Source organism: Oxyura jamaicensis, chromosome 5 (assembly GCF_011077185.1).
Source record: "Oxyura jamaicensis isolate SHBP4307 breed ruddy duck chromosome 5, BPBGC_Ojam_1.0, whole genome shotgun sequence".
Lineage (NCBI taxonomy): Eukaryota > Metazoa > Chordata > Aves > Anseriformes > Anatidae > Oxyura > Oxyura jamaicensis.
Window position 1 is genome coordinate 36126713 of NC_048897.1, and position 19903 is coordinate 36146615.

A 19903-nucleotide genomic window follows, 5' to 3' on the forward strand; every position below is an offset into this window, starting at 1 on the left:
TGCTGTTAATAATGTACATGCTGTCTAGATTGTAGTACAGATAGAATTGTATGTCTTTGAGAAAGTAGATTTGAGTTCTTAAAATAAGAAAAAAACAGTGTGAGAGGAGGAGAACAGCTATTTTTAAGCATAGCAGCATTTAAGATTCTATGCCAGGGGACAATTCAACTTTTTCATCTTTCTTTGCTACTATTCTTACAATGAATGAGTGAACTTAATTAGCACTGCAAGGAAGGGGCTATGTTCCCAAAGCTCTCTGAATGGGAAAAATATTTAAAGAACATAAACCAGGGAAGGATAAAAATGCTTTGGAAAGAAAAGAACTACACAACCTTGTACACAGTTGCATATGCTATCTCTACAGAGTAGTTTCAGAAGTGTCTTTGATATTTTCCTAAAACAAATCAAACGACTGCTTTCTGCATACATGACACTCATAAAAAGGTGTCTAGAGAAACAAATAAAGTGAGCACTTCATCTTGAGTCCAAAAAATAAAATTCACACATGATGACACAATCAGATGATACTGGACCTTCTTATTCTGTTAATTGAAATTCACATGTAAGCAGGAATACAACATAGGTTCCTGACTACTACAAAGGAAATAAAAGCTCAAGATAAGGCACCTTGTGAAGAAAGCAGGAAATCTGAGGTCTTTCCTTGGATGTATTTTCATTGTGATTTTGGGCAACAGGTTCTGAAGATCCACAGAGTTCTTTCCAATTATTTTAACTGGGAGTTTTATCAGAAAATTCAATTATTGTCTGTTTCATGTCCCCATCTGTAAAAGAGAAGTATCGTTATTATTCTTCCTCTGAAGAATAATATTATTCTTCCTGTCTGTTCTTTATATTTATATTTGAAACTGTGTCACAGGAATAAATACCACTTCTGTTGAAGGGATCATATTTCTTGGTTGGAGCCTCATGGAGTCTCCTAAAAACTACCCCTACCAGTGAAAAGGATCCACCTCTTTCAATAAGCAGTAAATATAGAAAGCCTTGCAGAGATGGATGCATGCTTTAGCATACCATGTGATCGTGCATGAAGGCTAAAAGTGAACTTATGGCCAAATACACAAGTATTCCTTATTTGTGCTGATACTATTGTGGTTCTGCGCTATTCAAGTCAAAACCACATAATTCCAGACATATCCTTAAATATCAAATTTATCATGCTATAAAATTTTCGGCTTTAATTGTTTACAGTGTCCAGGCCTTGGACTGTAGGCTATTCAAAAGCTTTTATCTGTATACTTCTTCTTACACTGGGGACTCAAACCTGCTTGGAAGCACAGATTTCTACAGCAGTACACATATTAAAGAGGAAAGGGAAAGAGAAAGGGAAATGGATTTTGGAGCAACAGGATTCACATTGTTCTCAAGTGTAATTAAAAAAAAAAAGTCAATGACAAAAGAAGCTGTGAAGCCTTCATCCACCTTCTTGTAAATGTGAAAGATTCAGCTGGTATATATACATATTTTGACAATCTGTTAACTCTGTGTATGAATAAATAAAATATTTACCTGACAGTAGCAACTATAACAAAAAACCCTCCATGAATTCTCTTGGAAGCCTTCCAGAATCACGCAGTAGACATTTTGTTGTGGTTTTGTTTTTATATTCTGCTCACCTCATGTCATAGCACCTCCTGAAGAGAAATTTTGAGGGTTATCTTTAACTAAGTGACTTTCTTTTTAAATATTTTTGGTATACAAGATGGAGCTCATTTTCCACACCTGATCATGGCTTTTCCTAAGGCAGCTGACTTGAAGGCAAGGAATCATCACAGTGCTGGTGATATAAACAACCAGCAAATTCTAATTATAATGTTCTGCTTACGACCAGTCATAAACTAGGAACAATGTAATAATATAAAAAACATATGTGAACTTTTAATGTGGAAGAAAAATGCCACAAACTGACGTGCACAAGTTCTGGTCATGTCCATACTAAGAGCAGCTGACCATGACTAAATGATGTGATATTAGAATAATCATGCTGATAGTTGTAATGAGGGAAGTCATTAGCAGCAAAGTGAAGTTGCAGAAAACTAATGCAGTGTAACTTCCTTGTACATTCTGTAATCTTCGCTAAATAGTATGATAATGCCATGTCCAATTCATATCTCTCTCCTTGCATATTTAAACAGGGTAGACAGTGACACGCTGTTCTCTTTTCAAATAAAGCAGCTCAGTGACCTGTCCTAATTTGCATACAAAAGTAAATGTCCAGTTCTTTATGAAAAGGTTATTCTCAGCCACCAATATATTTCCTTATTGGGAAAAGAAACTCAGCTGAACTCTTTCTATATGCTCCCTGCTTACATCTCTTCTGACAGTGTAATTTTCATTCTGTTACAATACAGGTAAGTGGCAAAGTTAGGTAATCAATATTCACCAAAACATTCCATCATACCTTCAAACCTGTCTTCCTCTTTCAGGAGTTGGTAGCTCATTTAGGACCATGACCTCCATTTTGCCTGCCTTTATTGGGCCTTCAGGACATTCATGTTTGGTGGAGAGCCACTGTAAAGTTATCACCAGAATCAAACACTGGTTTGAGAGATGAAATAGATCCAAGTCAATAAGTAATTAAAAGAATACATAGGTTGTTACCCTTTGCTCCTGTAATGAAGTGCTGAAGCATTAATTTCCTCACTGTCTTGTAATTTGATTTTGCATAAGCTGTAATGTCAGTGCCATTAATACTTACACAGAGACATGACGGGTTGCCAGGAGAACTTGTGCAGAGATGCTTTAATAGTCATGCATTACTCTACAAAAACTATGAGATTAACATTTCTGATGCAGATAAAGGAATGACTAACCAAGAATGGGTTGTCTGTTTATTCTGCTACTGCTCTATAAATCCTATAGGAGGCATCTTCTTACAGCTTAACCAAATATTCACATTTTAATACTCAAGAGTGCAAAAGACTAATTCCCACCCTCACCCATCTGTGTTTATGGCTAAACATTCCTCAGCTGTTGCAGGTGGAAATCCAGAGACAGTGCACCTCTTCTTCAGCTGTACTGTGCTTATGAGAGAGTGGCACTGTGAGGGTTTCCAGGGATGGTGGTGGCTCCTCTCCAACTTCCCCAACATCTGGTGTTAGTGTGCCATGGTCTGTCACAGCAGAGGCACAAACCCAATGTCCCCACAGCATGTAATAGTGATAGCCATGGCAGGGCTCCCACAGCACTGGTTTCAACTGGGAGACAGGACTCTCATACGCTGTTCTGTGTCATCTCAGATGGGATAAATATATAAATCCAGATGCTAGGCTTCAATATGGCAAGACTTCAATAACAAAAGCAACTTTGTAAATGGAAACAGAAGTGCTGGCACAAGACACGCTTTCTGTGATCAATGGTTTGCAAGACTAACCATACGCCTTAGGTGCATCAAAAGTGAGGCTCTTACCTTGGAATATTTAGTATGTGTTACAAATGCTAATGAATTTTAATCAATGTATTTTAAACCATGTTCAAAACTGAAAGTTGCCAGCCACATGGCTTGCATGTCTAATTGAAAAAGTTAGATTCTCACCATGTCTTACAAGGGTCCAGTAGTGTCTCTTACTGTTACAATTCCATGATCATTATACTCTACAGAGTAAATTTCTCATTTTAAGTACTGAATTTTCTATGTAGAACTCATGCAAATAGTATATCATCCCTTAATGAAACAGGTCACAACCAATCACAGCTCCAGCTAATGGAAAGAAGCTAAAAATAAAGAGCTGACTATTAAAGTAACAGTTTAATTTCCCTCTTACATAAAGGATGAACTCAGTCTATGGGAAAAAACAAACAAACAAAAAAACACTTTCTAATACAATACAGAAAGCAATGGTTTATTTTGCATAAAAAGCCTCTTGATTACTGTCACTCAGGATTTTAGCTGGCTCATAACTCTATTCTAGTTTAGGCATGTGACCTCCAATTAAAGGATGATAAAATATGCATAGTTTGGGGAAAGTCTCTTAAGTCAGCCCCAAAGAGTCTTTGTTCCACTTGTCAAAGCAATTTAGTAATAATAAATCAGCTTTGTGTGCAGAGTTCAACAGTTTAATAAAAATGTAAAAAAGCATACAGCAAAATGTGCAAAGATGGTGCCTTTTGGGACCCAAGCAGTGTGTGTGTGTATGTGTAAGCATATGTATGTGTGTTTCTATGCATCTGGTTATGTGCCTAGTTGATAGAAACAGTGAGCCATTTGCCAACAATTACATTTTCCACAGAGGCCTCAGTGTTGTTCTTGTATTTATAAACTATTCAAAATGTATAAGGGGAGGGGAAGGGGGGAGAGGGAAGGGGGAACGGTGACAAAGCAAAGCAATAACTTCGAAATGAAAAGAATGACTGCAGCTCTCTGTATCAATTTCCAGCAGGCAGGCACATGTCAGATAGTATTTAAACCATCTGCTGGAAACATTTGGATTATTCTTATCATCACATTATCTCCCAGGTAGCATTTCCTCCAATAAATAAAATAATTCTGTGTTTAAAGATAAAAGTCAGATTAATTATTAACTTGTTTAAAGGATCCATTTATGGACACTTTTGTGGTGCTTTTCTACTTGTTTATTCTTCCCCTTTGTTAATCTCAGCTGTAATTTCCTTGCTGAATTTCTTTGTTTATTTTAGGATGATTATGGTCTCTTATGCTCACAATAGCTTCCGACCCAGATAATTTCCCATTCACCTGAGCAATAACAAATGGATTTATATTTCCCCAAGTTTTCTCAGTAATAAATGAAGATGACATACAGTATCTCAATGTTTTCAATCCATAGAGTTTTTCCAAAATCTGTATTTGCCTAACTCTCTGAAAACAGATGAGAAAACAATTAGAGGGGAGGATGAAAGCAGCTTTCATTTTTGGCCTCCATTCAAGGAGGATGGACCCTCGTCCTTTTCCTTGTGCTTATGGCAAGAGAAGGCTGGAGCACTTATGCCAGCACAAGGTACAGCAAACAAGACTGAGTGAGCTGGGCACATGACTAAGCTTTACTAGTTAAGGTTGAACCATATACCACTTATTGCTGCTAACACTTTTTAGACCTTTACAAGGATAGCACTTTATGTATCTGCTTTATATACAAGATCTACAAGCAATGGGTAGCCAGTGTGGCTTATTTTATATATTTTCTGTCGCGATGTATTAATCAAAAATGAAACCTATAGCCGATGTTAGAGATTGACAATAAAATTCACTATGGATTTACTGAAGATTGTAATTGAATATTTTTATTATTCTTTTTTTGTTTGTTTTGTTTTACCCACAGAGTTTTTGAGTAACTCTGGACTATTTATTATTATTATTATTCCTGACTCATTTTACAAAAAAATCTCTTCCCTCCCCCAAAAAAAGACTTGTAAAGATATCATATCTGTAACATAGTACTCATCATCTTTGTGATACAGTAGTATCATAATATCTGGATCTTACAAGATGAAAAATATACCATATTACTAGTGAAGTGCACATTGACTACAGAACATCCTATGTCTTGGGAGGCATTTTGTATTTTGTAAAATTGGACCAGGTCATCACTGTATTGAGAGACCTATGACAAATAAGCTGCAGAAAATATTCTTCACTAGTGGATGTAGTTCACTGTTTTCTCTTATGGTATTTTTGAAAAATGAAATTGCCTATAAGTATAAAAGCTAATTCTTCCTCATCTCTATGCCTCTGGTAATGTAATTCTCACAATAGGTATGCACTCTTCATTTCTAAACTTCATCTCTTAATCAGTTCTGCTCATTAAAAATTCCGTGGTGCTCTCCTTCAAATCTTGGTGTTAACCAAGTACCCTGGCCAAAGTCCACCTAATATAATTATTGTCTAAATAGACTTTCTTTAGAATTTCTTTATCTGGGGGTTTGGGTAATTATTGTCCCAATTTTTTGTTCCTGAAGTAATTAATTATATATTTACATAAAGTATTTCTGTGTTCCTCTGTAGACATGACTTCCTAAGCATACAATTTGATTTAGTCTGATATATTCTTCATCTACTTCAGCAGAAGATATGAAGAATAAATCAGTTCCTTAATGAACTTTTAGATGCTGGAATCAAGCTGTCTCTCTAATTATGTATTTATTTTGTCAATTATGCCACTGATATTAAAAGCTAATTAATCAGTTTATTAAAATTGCTGGAATCATCCTAGCTAACATGGATGATTCCATGTCATGTAAATGATGAAATTGTTTTTTATATGACAGCAGTAATTAGATGTCTTAATTTAGACTGGACCTTACTATACTATGGAACTTGGGAGATAACCTTTATGTATAGAAAGCTGACAATATATATATATATATATACACACACAATGGGACAACAAAGATTTTTATTATTGTTTTTATATTGTTCTTGCTAATACTCCCTTTTTACCTCTCTTCAAATAAAGATGCAATACCACTCCCATCTAAATACCCAGAGAACATCTGGAGCTAGAGTGGGATCTGAAAAAGACATACTTCCTAAAACATTTACCTAAATAAACTACCTTAAAACTTATAGGGTGAATCTCTCACTCTGCAAGTGCCTACTGATATCTAATATTTAACATAAAGATTTGGAACAACCAGTCAGACTAGTTTTGATTGTTTACATGAAACACCACATTAAGCGAACTGTCAAAGGGCACAGAGGAAGTCTCTAAAAATATACACAAATGCCTGAGTCTTCTTTGAATGCTGTAGCTACGAGGTCAATTTCTTCACATGGCCCTTAAAAGTGTGGGAAAGAAGGCTTTCTATTTATTTCAGTGAATGGCACAGAACATGTATATTCACAGAGGAAGATAAAATGAATGAAACCAGTCACTGGTGTTGATTTTTCAATTGGTCTTTTCATTTGAAGAACATGTCAAACAAATATATATCAGCTACTTTAATCCCTGCAATCCTTGCAGAACAACACTAGTAACCGCCAGTTCCCTTATACACTTATAGCATTTAATACAATGTGTTCGCAGGTTCCTTTTCTTTGGAGGGATTTCTCCCCCTTTTTATACATGGTGAATTAAATCTTTAAAGTACACGCATATAAACACACTCTCATCTGGCTTTGATATTTCTGAGTCACCCTTCATTATTTATATGCTAATTCACGCAGAGCTGCCCTTAGCTTTATCCACTTCTTTTAGCGATGTGCCTGTAGTGTGGGATTCTGGTATTATATGATACTTGTTATACATAACTGCTAACTGTGTTATGCCTGCCCAGAGGGAACTCATCAGCTACAATCCATCTGCTTATTCACAGCTCCTTCATTGATTATTCATGAAGCAGCTGCCTTAGAGAGCAGGTATTGGTCATATTAGTGATGATAACCTGCATGCATCAAAAACTTAAGTGTTATCATCTCTGCTTTTGCCATATGTGACCTTGAGAGCAGCTGGGCTCTGTGGGAGAGCCTTGGGTTCAATATGCAGACTTGGGAGTTGGTTTTCTGTATTGCATCAGTAACTTTACTCTTTAGTATGTGTTTCTGAACATGTGGAATATGTTCAGCCTAGCTTTCATTCAACAAGAATGAAAAATAAAAATAAAAAATTCTTCTGTTTCCTAGGGGGGGAAAAAAATCCATAGACCTCAGATTCATTTAAAGATTGAATTAAAAGAAAAATAGATGAGAAAGCAAACAAAGAACCCTCCATCCCCCAGCTGCAGAGATTTTCTCAAAGATAAAACTGGTGAATTAACCTGTGGATTTTTGCCCCAGACATTTGCTTACCCCAGGTTTTTCCAGCATACTATTTCTGTTTCAGATATCCGTCTCATGTTACATGCCCATTCTTCCTACTACAGAACTTTCTTACCTAGAAAAAAAAAATATGTCACCAGTCCCATTCTGATTTCCTGCCCAGTAAACATAGCTATTTCAGTAGTGGCAATGACACTGCTTTTTTAATACCAAGATGCTAAATCTCTTTCAGATTACCAATATGTAAAATAAATGTTTCTATTACGGGTTTAAAGGAAAATACAATTCATTAAAGAAAAATGGTTTATTTTGCTTGTATTTTCATTTGGTAATCTTTAATTTCTTTCCCTTTTCTGGGGGAAAATTATGTTCCATCAAACTCCTTTTTACAGTCCTGTCTAGAAATCAATTTTAATAACATATAAAAGGATGAATTCAGGATATGGAATACAGTTAGATTTTCTTGGCACAAATTATTTTTTCATGAGTCATCACTGATTTCTGGCATTTTCTAATACAGCTGTGATACACTAGCATTTCAGTAGTAGTGTCCTTCCTACCATCATAGAGCACTATATTTTTTTACTCATATTTTTGTTACTTGAACTTATCAGCAAAAGATGATAAAGCTTCACTACTTGGGTGAGAATTCCTAAAAAAAAAAAAAAAAAAAAAAAAAAAAAAAAAGCCAAATATTTCCTTGACTTATTTACATTTCAGTAAATATATATGAGATTCACCTGTTCTGCCATGTTTTGCCTTAGCTTAGACTGTATTCCGAGATATCATCTGAAAATCAACAGTGTTCACCAAACTATGATATTTACCAGTGGTTGAAATATAAAGAGAAAAGTCTTATCATAAACTCAAAATTGAAATGTAGGTATTACACTAAACCTAACCAGTATACTGAAAAGCTCTAGTCTACTTTGAAAAATGATAACCTTGTTTCAGTCAATAGGAAGTTTTTTTTCTGAACAAATGTGTTGATTTTAGACCCAAGAGACGGTCCTGACTAAGTTTAACTTGCAGTGAAAGTAGTCTTTGCTAAGCAGAACTGGTCCAAGCTAATGGTGTGCTAATGGGCCAAGGCTCAGCAGATGCACAGTGACTTGTTCCATGCCTTAAAGTGCAAGCCCAGGTCCCTGTGATTCAAGGAAGAGAGAAGTGATGAAGTTTAAACTAGTTCCCAGGTGAAAGAAAGAAAAAAATGCTTATTAAAAAAGGGGTTCAGAACACAGCAGTGCTGGAGATAATAATGAATTAAACTACAGCAAAGTTATATCAGGCTTTAAAAACAGGGATAAAAACACTAAAAGTAAGCTACAAGAGAAATACCTGTGGGTATATAAAATGAAAATAAATTTGACTTGATGGTTTTCTTTCACTTTGTCTACTTGCATTGTAGGACCATTGTAAGACCGGTACAAGCTGGTTGATGCAACACTGACAAATTGGGAAGAGAAAGGGAAGGAAAGGCATGAAATTATTATTATTATTATTCTCCATACTGAGCTGAGGTTATCATACCTGATATGTTGTCAGAGACACCATAGTTTAATATATGATTCTGGAGAGACTATTATCATTAGACATGGTGAGGATCTTAAGTATGAGCTGAACAGCCTCTTTTGCTAATGAATAAAGTTGATAAAGGCACTTGTCTGTGTCAGCTCATCTCTCCTTCCAGTCATTTCTGTAGAGTGTGCTATGCATTTTTAGAGAACAATGAAGTTTCTGCCACTTACTCCCATTTTATAAAACTTTTCATTTTCTTATCACCTCCTTTTTATCTGTCTGTTTTTTAATAACTGTCATATTAGGTCAACAATAAACAAAAGTCTACAGGCAGTAACCAGAATTTATATTTTAAAAAGACAGACAGAATGATATTTTCTGCCCTGTTATTGATTTTATGAGTTTTTCTTAAAAAAAAAAAGTTTAAAATTCATTAGATATGCATTGTTTTTAGTAAGAGATCCATCAATAAAGTATACCAGTACACCAATCACTGTTGATGAAATAAACTAAAAAATAAATAAATAAATAAATAAACTAGATTGACTTTTTTAATTGGGGTAGCATGTAAAAATGTTATTAATAAGTATATTAACTATATGGGGATTTTAATGTTATTTGTAATAAACAGTGTGATTCTAGCACTGCTAACAAATGCCAGGAAGCTAGTCCCATGTTTTTCTCTACAAAATACAGAAGTTGTATCTGTACAAATTTCTTAATTTTGCCCTCCAAATGCAGTTCACTGCTGCTCTGGAGGGACATCATTAGAAACATATCTTATTTTTCATGCCTTTCTGAGTCCTTGAACTCTCTCTTTTGAGACTACCCTGGATTTTGAACTGTAAGAAGGGTAGAGGATGGTCTTGTGTTTCTACTGGGGTCTGGGCTGAGGTCACACCACAACCATCAGTTGGTAAGATAATTCACCTTATTAAAAAAGCTCAGAGTGGTGAAAGTCTTTCTGTTTCATTTTCATATCCTGAGTCTCTGGAGTCCAAGTCTTCCTGTTCTGAGATAAATTCTATCTTTATACCCTTGCCTCCAGACATTTAAGTCAGCCTTCTTAAGATATTAGAATATGTTTATGTTACTTTCAACATGAACAACAATTACAGCTGTGTACATACCATAGGCTGTGTTTGCTCTGAGGTCCTGATACTCAGCTGTGCCTCTTAGCTGTGTCTCAGCTACACAACTGGAAGACACAAGGATATTCTCAATCTCCCAATTTGCCCTGATTTCTCATGAAAAGTAAGGCAAGTGTCTGGAAAGGAGGTAACTATGCTGTCATCCAGCAATGGGGAACCAAGAATATGTGATGCTACCTGGAGTACTGTTGCCCCAGGACATAGCTGCAGTCTTTGAGGGTACACTGCAGACAGAACAACTGACAGATGCTCACTCCTTCAGGAAATCCCATCAGGGATTCATTCACAAGCTAGTGGCCTTTGTGCTTAAAAAAGAGGTGTTTCTAATTAAGTATGTCTGATTTCTTCAGTGAACTACTACATTTTTTCAAAGACAGTCTCGCACCCTTTTACTTACGCTTTCTTTTAAAAAAAAAATCAGACACATGTAAAAGTTCTTTTTCTCTGTTTTTCTTTTTCTTCTGAATTACCTTCCTAATATATTTTGTCTTCCAGCTCATACTGATTTCTGTTATCACAAATAGAAATCCAGCTTCTTCTAACAATGAATATTTAAATGCAATGAATTTTTTATACCTTATAAGATTGGATCTCAGTTTGTCATAAGCACATGTAGATTATGTTGAAGTTTACTGACTAAATATAATCATTGCTACATGAAATAAAAAAAAAAAGAAAAAAGGAAAAAAAATAAAAAAATAATAATAAAAAAAAAAGAACGAAGCCAAATCCTCCTACAGAATTTCAATGCAATAAATGAATCCAAACACGAGTTGTAACATCTGGTTTAGTTATTTGGAGGGTTTTGTTCATTGTTTCATTAGGGCTTGGTTTTTCATGATTTAAACCTTGCTGTCTAGAGTCTTGACCCTGCTACTTGTACCAACAGAGTAACAGGTGAGTCATTCCATTTGTAGCATTAACCAAATTCTGCAGAGCTGCAGAATTTAGATGCTGGACCTGATCCAGAAGAGGAAATTTCTCCTGGCTAGAAATGATTTTAAAACAAGTTCATAGTGAGAGATAATAGCTTATCATGCGCTGCTGCTCTTACAGTCAAGCAACCTCCAGAGCAGCTCACCTAACATTGCATCACAGGAATGCACAGGTGATGAAGAAGACTAAATTCAGCATAGCAAGGACCTTCACCATAGCACTTAAAATAATATGACAGTGCTAAGGAGTGTTTCCTTTAACCTGCACAACCAAGATTATGAACTCAGAAAGGATGGAATCTCATTGCACTGTCAATATTTATCCTGTTTGTCCAGCACTTTCCATCACTGCTGACACCAAGTGTTTTGAATAATTTGAATGCACCAAATATTTTGAAGCATGTAATATTTTACAGAAACAATGTTGTAAAAATTACAGGATTTCAAGAGCTGGAGTGTTATGAATATGTCAAAACCATGTGAGATTCACAGTACAATCCTACAGATGACACCAATTCATACACCTGGTTGAAGAAGAATCTCAATTGTCTATCATGGATATGTTCATCTTTTGAACACAGACCTCCCTGTAACATTCCTGTGTATCCCTGTGGATACATGAGAGTTCAAACAGCTTATTTTAAGCAATGGGAGTTTATCTGTCAGCTTCCATCTGCCACTCTTTATTCCTGATGAACCATATGTCAAGTGTTATCATATTCTGGATCTGCTTTATGTCTGTATCTCTGCTAATAATAGTCTTTAAAAAAAAAAAAAAAAGTGGAAAAAAACAAACTAACTAAAATAAAATAAATAAAATGCTTCAGCATTTGTTTCTTTGCTTTTCAGATTAAATCCATTAATTTTTACATCTGTTCTTGTGCATATTCAAGAGATGGCATTTTTGTTCACTCACATTCAGAGAATATAAATCTAAGTCACTTATATGTATTTTCATTAGCAAAAGCAAATGCCCGTTCAAGTCAGGGAACAAGTGCTATATGGCAAAGCTTAGTTATCAATACAAGAGCACAGTTCAGATGGGAAATCCAACAGAACAATGTTCATGAACTTTAATATTTTCTTGCAATAAAAGTCCAACTCCTTGAGATAATGATTACATTTGAGGAAATCACAGTCTATTTTTGCATTTGTTCAGGGAAAAAAAAGGGGGGGGAGGGGGATTCAAAGCATCATTGTGAGTTACTGCACACTGTAAGAAAAAAATTAAGTTCCCGGAAAGTATAAAATTATTCTTCTGTAACCATGCAAATGTGGAGATTGCAACAAATTCCTCTGGGCAGTTCTGTTTTACTGCATGTCTTTCCTTATATATTTGTTGTACCTTCGTTGTTGTACTTTCAAAGACAAGGCATATAATCTCAACTGGTTTTATGTAAAGATGTATGATTTTTCATGAACAAATGAGACTTCACAATAGGAGAATAAAGAAACTACTAAAGACAATACTTAACGTATTTATTACATTACATTTTACCACATGCTGTTTGAATAAAGCTAACACAATTCACTGAAATATTCTTTGTAAACTTTTGCTGCCTAATGGTTAATTATTAATATTTAAAAATAGAACTAATTGTGCTTGTTTGTTTGTTTTTAATGACTGAAATTATTATTATTGCTGATTCACAGATTTCTAGAAAAAAATGTGTTTTTTTTTTTTTAAAAAAAAAAGATCACAATAGTGCTTTAAAAATCTAGGTAAGACTGTTTTTATTTTCTTTGAATTGTTTACTCATCTACTTTAAAGCATGTTTGTATTCTAAGATTTATATTTTGCAGATATAATACCGAAAGAAGAAAAGCTGGGATCTGTATAAATTACAGGACACAGATTACTGTGGTTTTCAGAAAAGACATTAATTTATGTGACTTCTGATAACCTTTATAAAACTCAAAAATGCCTTGCTCCTGAACATATCCCTTCCAAAAAAACTTTGTTTCAAAACTTTCATATTAGAAGTTTTAATATTTTTATTTTTTCCCTTCTTTCTGTATCTCTGAAGTTATATAAGATGAAAGACAAAAATTTAATAAAAGATAGAATCAGTACTATGAAATTATTCCCTCCTACCAAGGGGAAGCAACTGGCAACGTTGCTATTGTTTTGGAAAAAAACATACCAATTTGTTCCTTTTTAGAAGTTAATTGTGATACGGTAGGAAGACTTCCCTCACACAGTTTTTGTCCCTCACCTTACATGGGTACATAAGTGTATAAGTCTCGGGACTATTTTATAGACCTAGTGAAAGTGCGTTGTTTTTTTCTGCCTCATAAACAAATAATACATACTCAGCATTTTTTCCTGTATATTTCAATACAATTTGTGCTTCATGTTTACACAGTTGTAACTTTTCCAATAAATTTCTTTTAGAATTGAACAAAAAAAAAACTCATTGAATAATTCATTTAATCAGTTTAATTCTATATCCTGTCACCAAATAGCCAGAGGCACATCAAAACATTCTAGAATGTGCCTTTTTTTTGAATCAATATGACAAATATATCCTCTTTTTTTTTTTTCCTCTTTTTTTTTTTTTTTTTTTTTTTTTTTAATGTGTGGACTGAATGCAAGTGTTTGATTGTGAATGGTCAGCCAGTTACCCAGAATAGTTTCTAAAAAATAAATGAAACTTAAAAACACTTCTAGAGCAATTACTGGTGCATCCTATGTTAGGTGTACCAACCACTAACCTAGTATCTGAACATGCATACATTTAACTTTTCAAATGCATGCCTACCATTACCACACATTCGGAAACCATACCAGCGATATCATTACTATTATACTAATATTAATTTTTATCAGTGGATCTGACAGTATTCACAAAGGGGGACAGTTATAAAGGTTCCCTTTAATAGCTTTGGAAACTGAGATGCTTGGGATTGATGGAATTTCTTCAAATAGTTAGAGATAATTCTCCCTTTCTTATCATGATAATTCAGTTTCTTCCTTTTGCAGCAACCTCTGCGGAAAGTTTCCTAACAAATCATTTTCTTTGTTATTATGACTTCTGTCCATTTTTATTAAGTTTCTTTTTTAAGTCTCTTCAGGAAAATTCATTGGTATTATAACAATCTCAGGAGCAGGAAGAGTCCAGTTATTAGGTCACAAAACTGGAGAAATATGGAGTTGGGCCGAAGTTCTTGGGAAGATGAAGTATCCATATTACATTTCTGATATTAGGACCCATGCTAACTATGCTACACAAATTGAGTCTGAGGTTTAATTGTCTGTGCATAAATCATAACAAATAATTTTAAGCACTGAAACCACATTGTGTTTACGCAATCTTCAGCTTCTCTTGGGATTGTTTCACATATTCTTATCATAACACAGAGTCTAGTTCAGATGAGCTTTTTCCTTTGAACTAAGATTCTGAATGGTAGAATTACACCAGGCATGCATATCAGTGGAGAAAAGGTTACTCACAATCAGACTCAGAATTGATTCTGCTAAGAGCTTTTTTAGCTTAATTTAACATTCACAGGTTAATAGATCAGTTTTTTTTCCCTTCCCTACTATCATCAGTTCTTTCTTTAATGGTTGACTCATATCTGCATATTTCAACTGTAAATTTACAGACATCCAATTTAAGGGTTAAACTCATTTCTCATTAATTTCTTATGACATCTGTTAACCAGATTTGCTTGATAAAATACTGCTTTGTTATGTTATTCCTGTTCCCTGCCTCCACTCTGCACCAGTAAGTTTAAGCAGTTCACCCTGTCTTCAGTAGAGGGTTCATTTTTCACATATTTGTTCATCCATCATAATTCATAACCTAAAATAGAAACATTAGGTAGCTGTATTGTGATGGCTCCCAGTGAAGGAACAGCCTCCTAATGACAGAACTGACACTGATTTAGGAGAAGGAACTTTTCTCTGGTACATTGATTCCAGTGTCATTTGGGAAATAGAAGATGTGATCAAGTGCACAGTGTGCCGTGCCACCAGAGCAGAGCTCAATCCATTCAGTTTGATTTCTCTAAATGATATATAGTCACAGGAGTAAAATCTCCAAGTCAGTCTGATAAGGGAGTGATAGTACCTGTATTTCCTCTATATAAACCTGAATTTTCATGAAAAGGAAAATTAACCTCAAAACACTGGAGGAAGCAAGAAACTAAAGAGGAGTCATGATGGGAATGTAGTCTCAGCTTGGCTCTTCCACTTCCATTTTTTGTGCAACACCATAATAGTCCACCTTAGCTGACACATGAACTATCTACTTTGTAAATGTCACCATTAGAGGCATTCTTTGTGCTCCAGTAAAGCAAGCTCAACATTTTTAATATTTATGTCAGGAAAAATGTATGAGCCTGGCTATCTTTTTCCTTTCATTTCAGCACACCTGACTATTGTGAAAGGCTATTTCAAAATGGTCCAAAAGGCAAACTGTGGGACAAAAGTAAACAAGAGAAAAAAAAAATAAAACCTTTTCCACAAAACAGACCACACTGAGCACCAGTATTTCCTGGCACACACACACACGCAAAAAAAAAAAAAAAAAAAAAAAAAAAAAAGAAAGAAAGAAACCACATACCACATAACCTGCAGATTTGTGGCATGATATTAATAGCAATATATCCTCTTCTCTTAAAGGATTTTTTAATATGCATTCATTGTTTTTGTGGTTTTTTTTGTTGTTTTTTTTTTTTCCTTACAGAAAATAAGGGAGTAAATCAATGATCCCATCAAAGAAAACAGTTTTTTTTAAGTGCTGAGCATTTTTCTGAAACTGCTAATAGTGACGACATCACCAGAAGAGGAATTGTTTAACTACAGGAGATCATTAGATTTTCTCAGCACTTAGAAGGTGATTTGTCTGCAACACAAGCACCAATTGAGAAAAAAAATATCTGTAAAACACGTTGACAGGAATGGATTTCAAAAAGCAGAAATGCTTTACTCTCATAGGAGTGAAAATTTACTGGCTTATGCTTCATAGTACTAAAGGGAAAAGGTCTTTGAAGTATCTCTTGGATACATAAACTTTTCTGCTCTTTCTCTCATTCATCCATGACTTCCTTGTTGCCTATTGGATTTGTTTGTTTTCCTTATTCTTTCACAGGATCACAGAATGGCCGAGGTTGGAGACCTCTGAAGACCATCTAGTCCAACCCCCCTAACAAGCAGGATCACCTAGAGCACATTGCACAGGATGGCATCCAGGCCATTTTTTTTTTTTTTCCTTCTAATGTCTTGCATAATCCTGGATATACATTTTCCCTGATATTTATTGGATATTTTAATTTAGCCCAAGAAGATGACTACATATTTTCTAAGTTGCAGGACATTTCTCTCTTACTTCCGAACTGCATCACTGACACTCTCTTGTAGCCCACGGGGTGAGAAAACACTCTCAGAAATTATATCTGGAATACATCTTCTATTACTTAGACATCTATGCTGTCAACTATTGCTTTTTATAGATGTTTTAAATTATTATCAACCATTTATTCAATAGTTTTATCATTTAGTTTATTCTCTCCTCATCTCACTTGCATAACTGCCACTGTGTTAGTACCAACAGACGTTAGTTAGGCACTGAGGCAGAGCTATGAAACTAAGAGCTTCAGCATAAAGCCACTATCTGTGCCTATAAAAGTGTTAAATAAAATCAATGCACTGTGCTAACAAGTCCCAGTGTAATAAAAACAGGAAAAGCTCTTAAGCCTGCTTTTGAAAACATCACTGCTGATTCTGTGGTTTAAAGGAGGAAAGGACTTCATATACTCAGACAGCCAAAGATCTGTGAAATACAACTTACCCCACATTCTAAAACTTGAGTTATTCACAGGAAGTATGGGAAACCTGTAACTGCCATGCAGCACAGGAGGATACGCTACCATTCAAGCAGCCAGTCTCCACAGAGGGTAACAGTATGATGTAGCTTGCTTTTCATTTTCTCCCTTCTTTCTTTTTTTCTGTTCCATTTTCCCAGATGTTCTAAATCAGCACTTTCCTCCACAATTTCAAACATTTAAATGAGGAAATGTTGGCAGGTGTCTTTAAGTATAGTCAGACTGTCTTTAACAGCCTGTATCAATGTCATCTGAAACAATGATGTTTTCCAGGGATAGTTTAAAGAGCTTGTAAAAATGTCAAACATATAAATTTAAGAGTTCCCTAGTAAACACCAGTTTACATATGCATTCACTCACATTAATTACTGTTACAAATTCAAAGATGCCCTTTTGTATTTGTGAATTGAAAGTTGTTCAAAAAGAAAAAAAATGTATATGATGGCAATTATTTTACTAAGAAAAAAACCACAGCTATTAGTTAGTTTTGCTAGAATTTAAAAATGAAACTAGTGTAAACCACTTTGCATTTAACAATATCTTAATCTTCCTACTGCACAATAATATAGTCTTAATTTAATTACACAATATGCAAATTATTTGGGGAAAAAAAATAATTAAAAAAAAAAAAATCCACAGTCTTCAGTGCATATGTAATCTCTGTAATCTTTCAGATAATTTATATGTATTAATCAGTTTCAGATCTCTTGTGAGGTAATGAAAATGGTATTTTGTTAATTTTCTCTCTCTCTCCATATATATATATATATATTAGCAGTAGCTGCAACAATTCATTCACACTAGAATAAGTTTCCTACATCCAGACCCATAAGTGAGCATCTCTGTTGCCAGTGCAGACCAGCAGCAGCAGATTCCTTGCTGTAGTTTGGGCATAAACTCATGAGTCAGCCTGGCCAGCAACATAACACTCCACCTGAATTACTCCAGTTTACACAACACTCCTAATTAAAGGGTGTATCTACCATACACTTCAGCAGCCTCACTTCTGTTGAAGCTTTCCAAACTGTGGGGGTCTGGATATACTTCTTCACTCAAATCATAAACTTAAAAACACCGGTCTCAATGGTTTAGAAAAAACATCCCACAGTGGATGAAAATCCAGGGGTAAAATTCCTTTTGACTTCAACAAAGTCAAATTTAATACAGTTTTAGCTTCTTTTTTTTTTTTTTTTTTCTAGTTCCACCCAAACTCCACTTCTTTTACAGCACATTATAATAATATTATTCCACCCATTGAAATAGTCTCCTGTAGATTAGAGCCTGTCTACAGATTTTAGATTAAAGCTGTCTAAATCATTACTGAGTATCTATGGAAAGTTTTTTCTTTCTTTCTTTCCTTTTTTTTTTTTTTTTTAATACCCCATTTTGATGTTGTTATAATGAGGCAATTCAAAGCCAATACTCAGTTCTGAGACTGAAGATTTATTTTAACCTGCATAATAAGAGGAAATGGGATAGGGAATGCACTGTGACTAGAATGACAGCTTTCATGGACTAAGAGAAGAATTTGGAAAGAACAGAAACTATTTTATCTATAAATTTTATTCAGCTTTACAGAACAGAACTTGGTCTGAAACTCAAAGAAAAAGTTCCTCAGAGCTTGACCTACATAAAGAGTAAGGAATAACAGCACACTCAACAGATGATGTGCAATAAGCATATTATATTACCTAAAGAGGTATTATTTACTAGACATAGAACCTGAGGAGAAAAAATAAACAAACAACAAAAAAAAAAATCTTAGTAGTATGTTTGGAAATTACTCAGGGTCAGGTCAGCTAGAAAAAACAGCAGGGCACACTTAACGAACTGTGCAACACTCATCTCAGGTTGTACCTTCTGAGCGTATAAGTGTTCAAAAAACAGCACAGCTCTTCCAACTCCAATGTTCTTCATGAAATAATCTCAGAGAAGTAATGTGAACCTTAACAATTAAATAATCTTTTTAGGTACAGTGTCTAACTAAAAAACTTTTGAAAATTGGAAACTGTCTATAGGTGCTTTTCCTCTTCCACAATTTTAAAGAAAGTGTTCGGGTCATACCTAAAAATCATCATGTGTCTATATTATAACTTTTTAAGGAGGGGAAAAAAATCTAGTTCCATTCTGTGGGCAGAATCCTATTTCAGTACAGATCCCGGTAGGTTCCTAAACAGGCAAATATTAGGACCATAGTAAAATTTAATTTGGGGAAAAAAAATGCAGGGCTTTATACATTCTGTTCTTGAAAATCTCCAAGGATGGTGACTGTACAAATTCCCTGGGCAACCTGCACTACTGCTTGGCTGTACTCATGGTGAAAAGGTTTTTTTTCCTTATATGCACTCTGAAGCTCTTTTTTTACCTTGTGCCCATTACCTCTTGTCATACAAACAACCACCACAAACAAAGAACAACCTTGCTTCTTCATCACAATAACATCTTCCTATGTACTGGGAGGCTTCTGCTAGGTTCCCTTGAAGCCATCACTTCTAACTGAAGAAACCCTGGTTCTTCAACCTCTCCTCACAAGATATGTGCGATAAGATACCTCATCTGCAGATCTGGTCCCACAGACATCTTTGTGGCCCTCTGTTCAACATGACCCAGTTTATCATGCATGTCATATTTTGGGAGGCCAAAACCTGCACACATTGTCTGCATGCTGTTTAATGAGTGCTGAGCAGAGAGGGATAATCTCTTCTCTCAATTTACTGCTAGATCCTGTAAATACATCCCAG

The 19903-nt window shown here is 34.9% G+C and overlaps 1 protein-coding gene across 1 annotated transcript in view; it reads right to left on the reverse strand.

The window, feature by feature from the left end:
- Nucleotides 1–522: 522 nt before the first annotated feature.
- Nucleotides 523–19903, reverse strand: part of LOC118167734 — a 296070-nt gene continuing 276689 nt past the window's right edge. The window contains exon 6 of the mRNA XM_035327497.1: nucleotides 523–782. Within this exon, the coding sequence (XP_035183388.1) occupies nucleotides 771–782 (12 nt within the window). The 3' untranslated portion in view covers nucleotides 523–770. The remainder of the gene's footprint in view (nucleotides 783–19903) is intronic.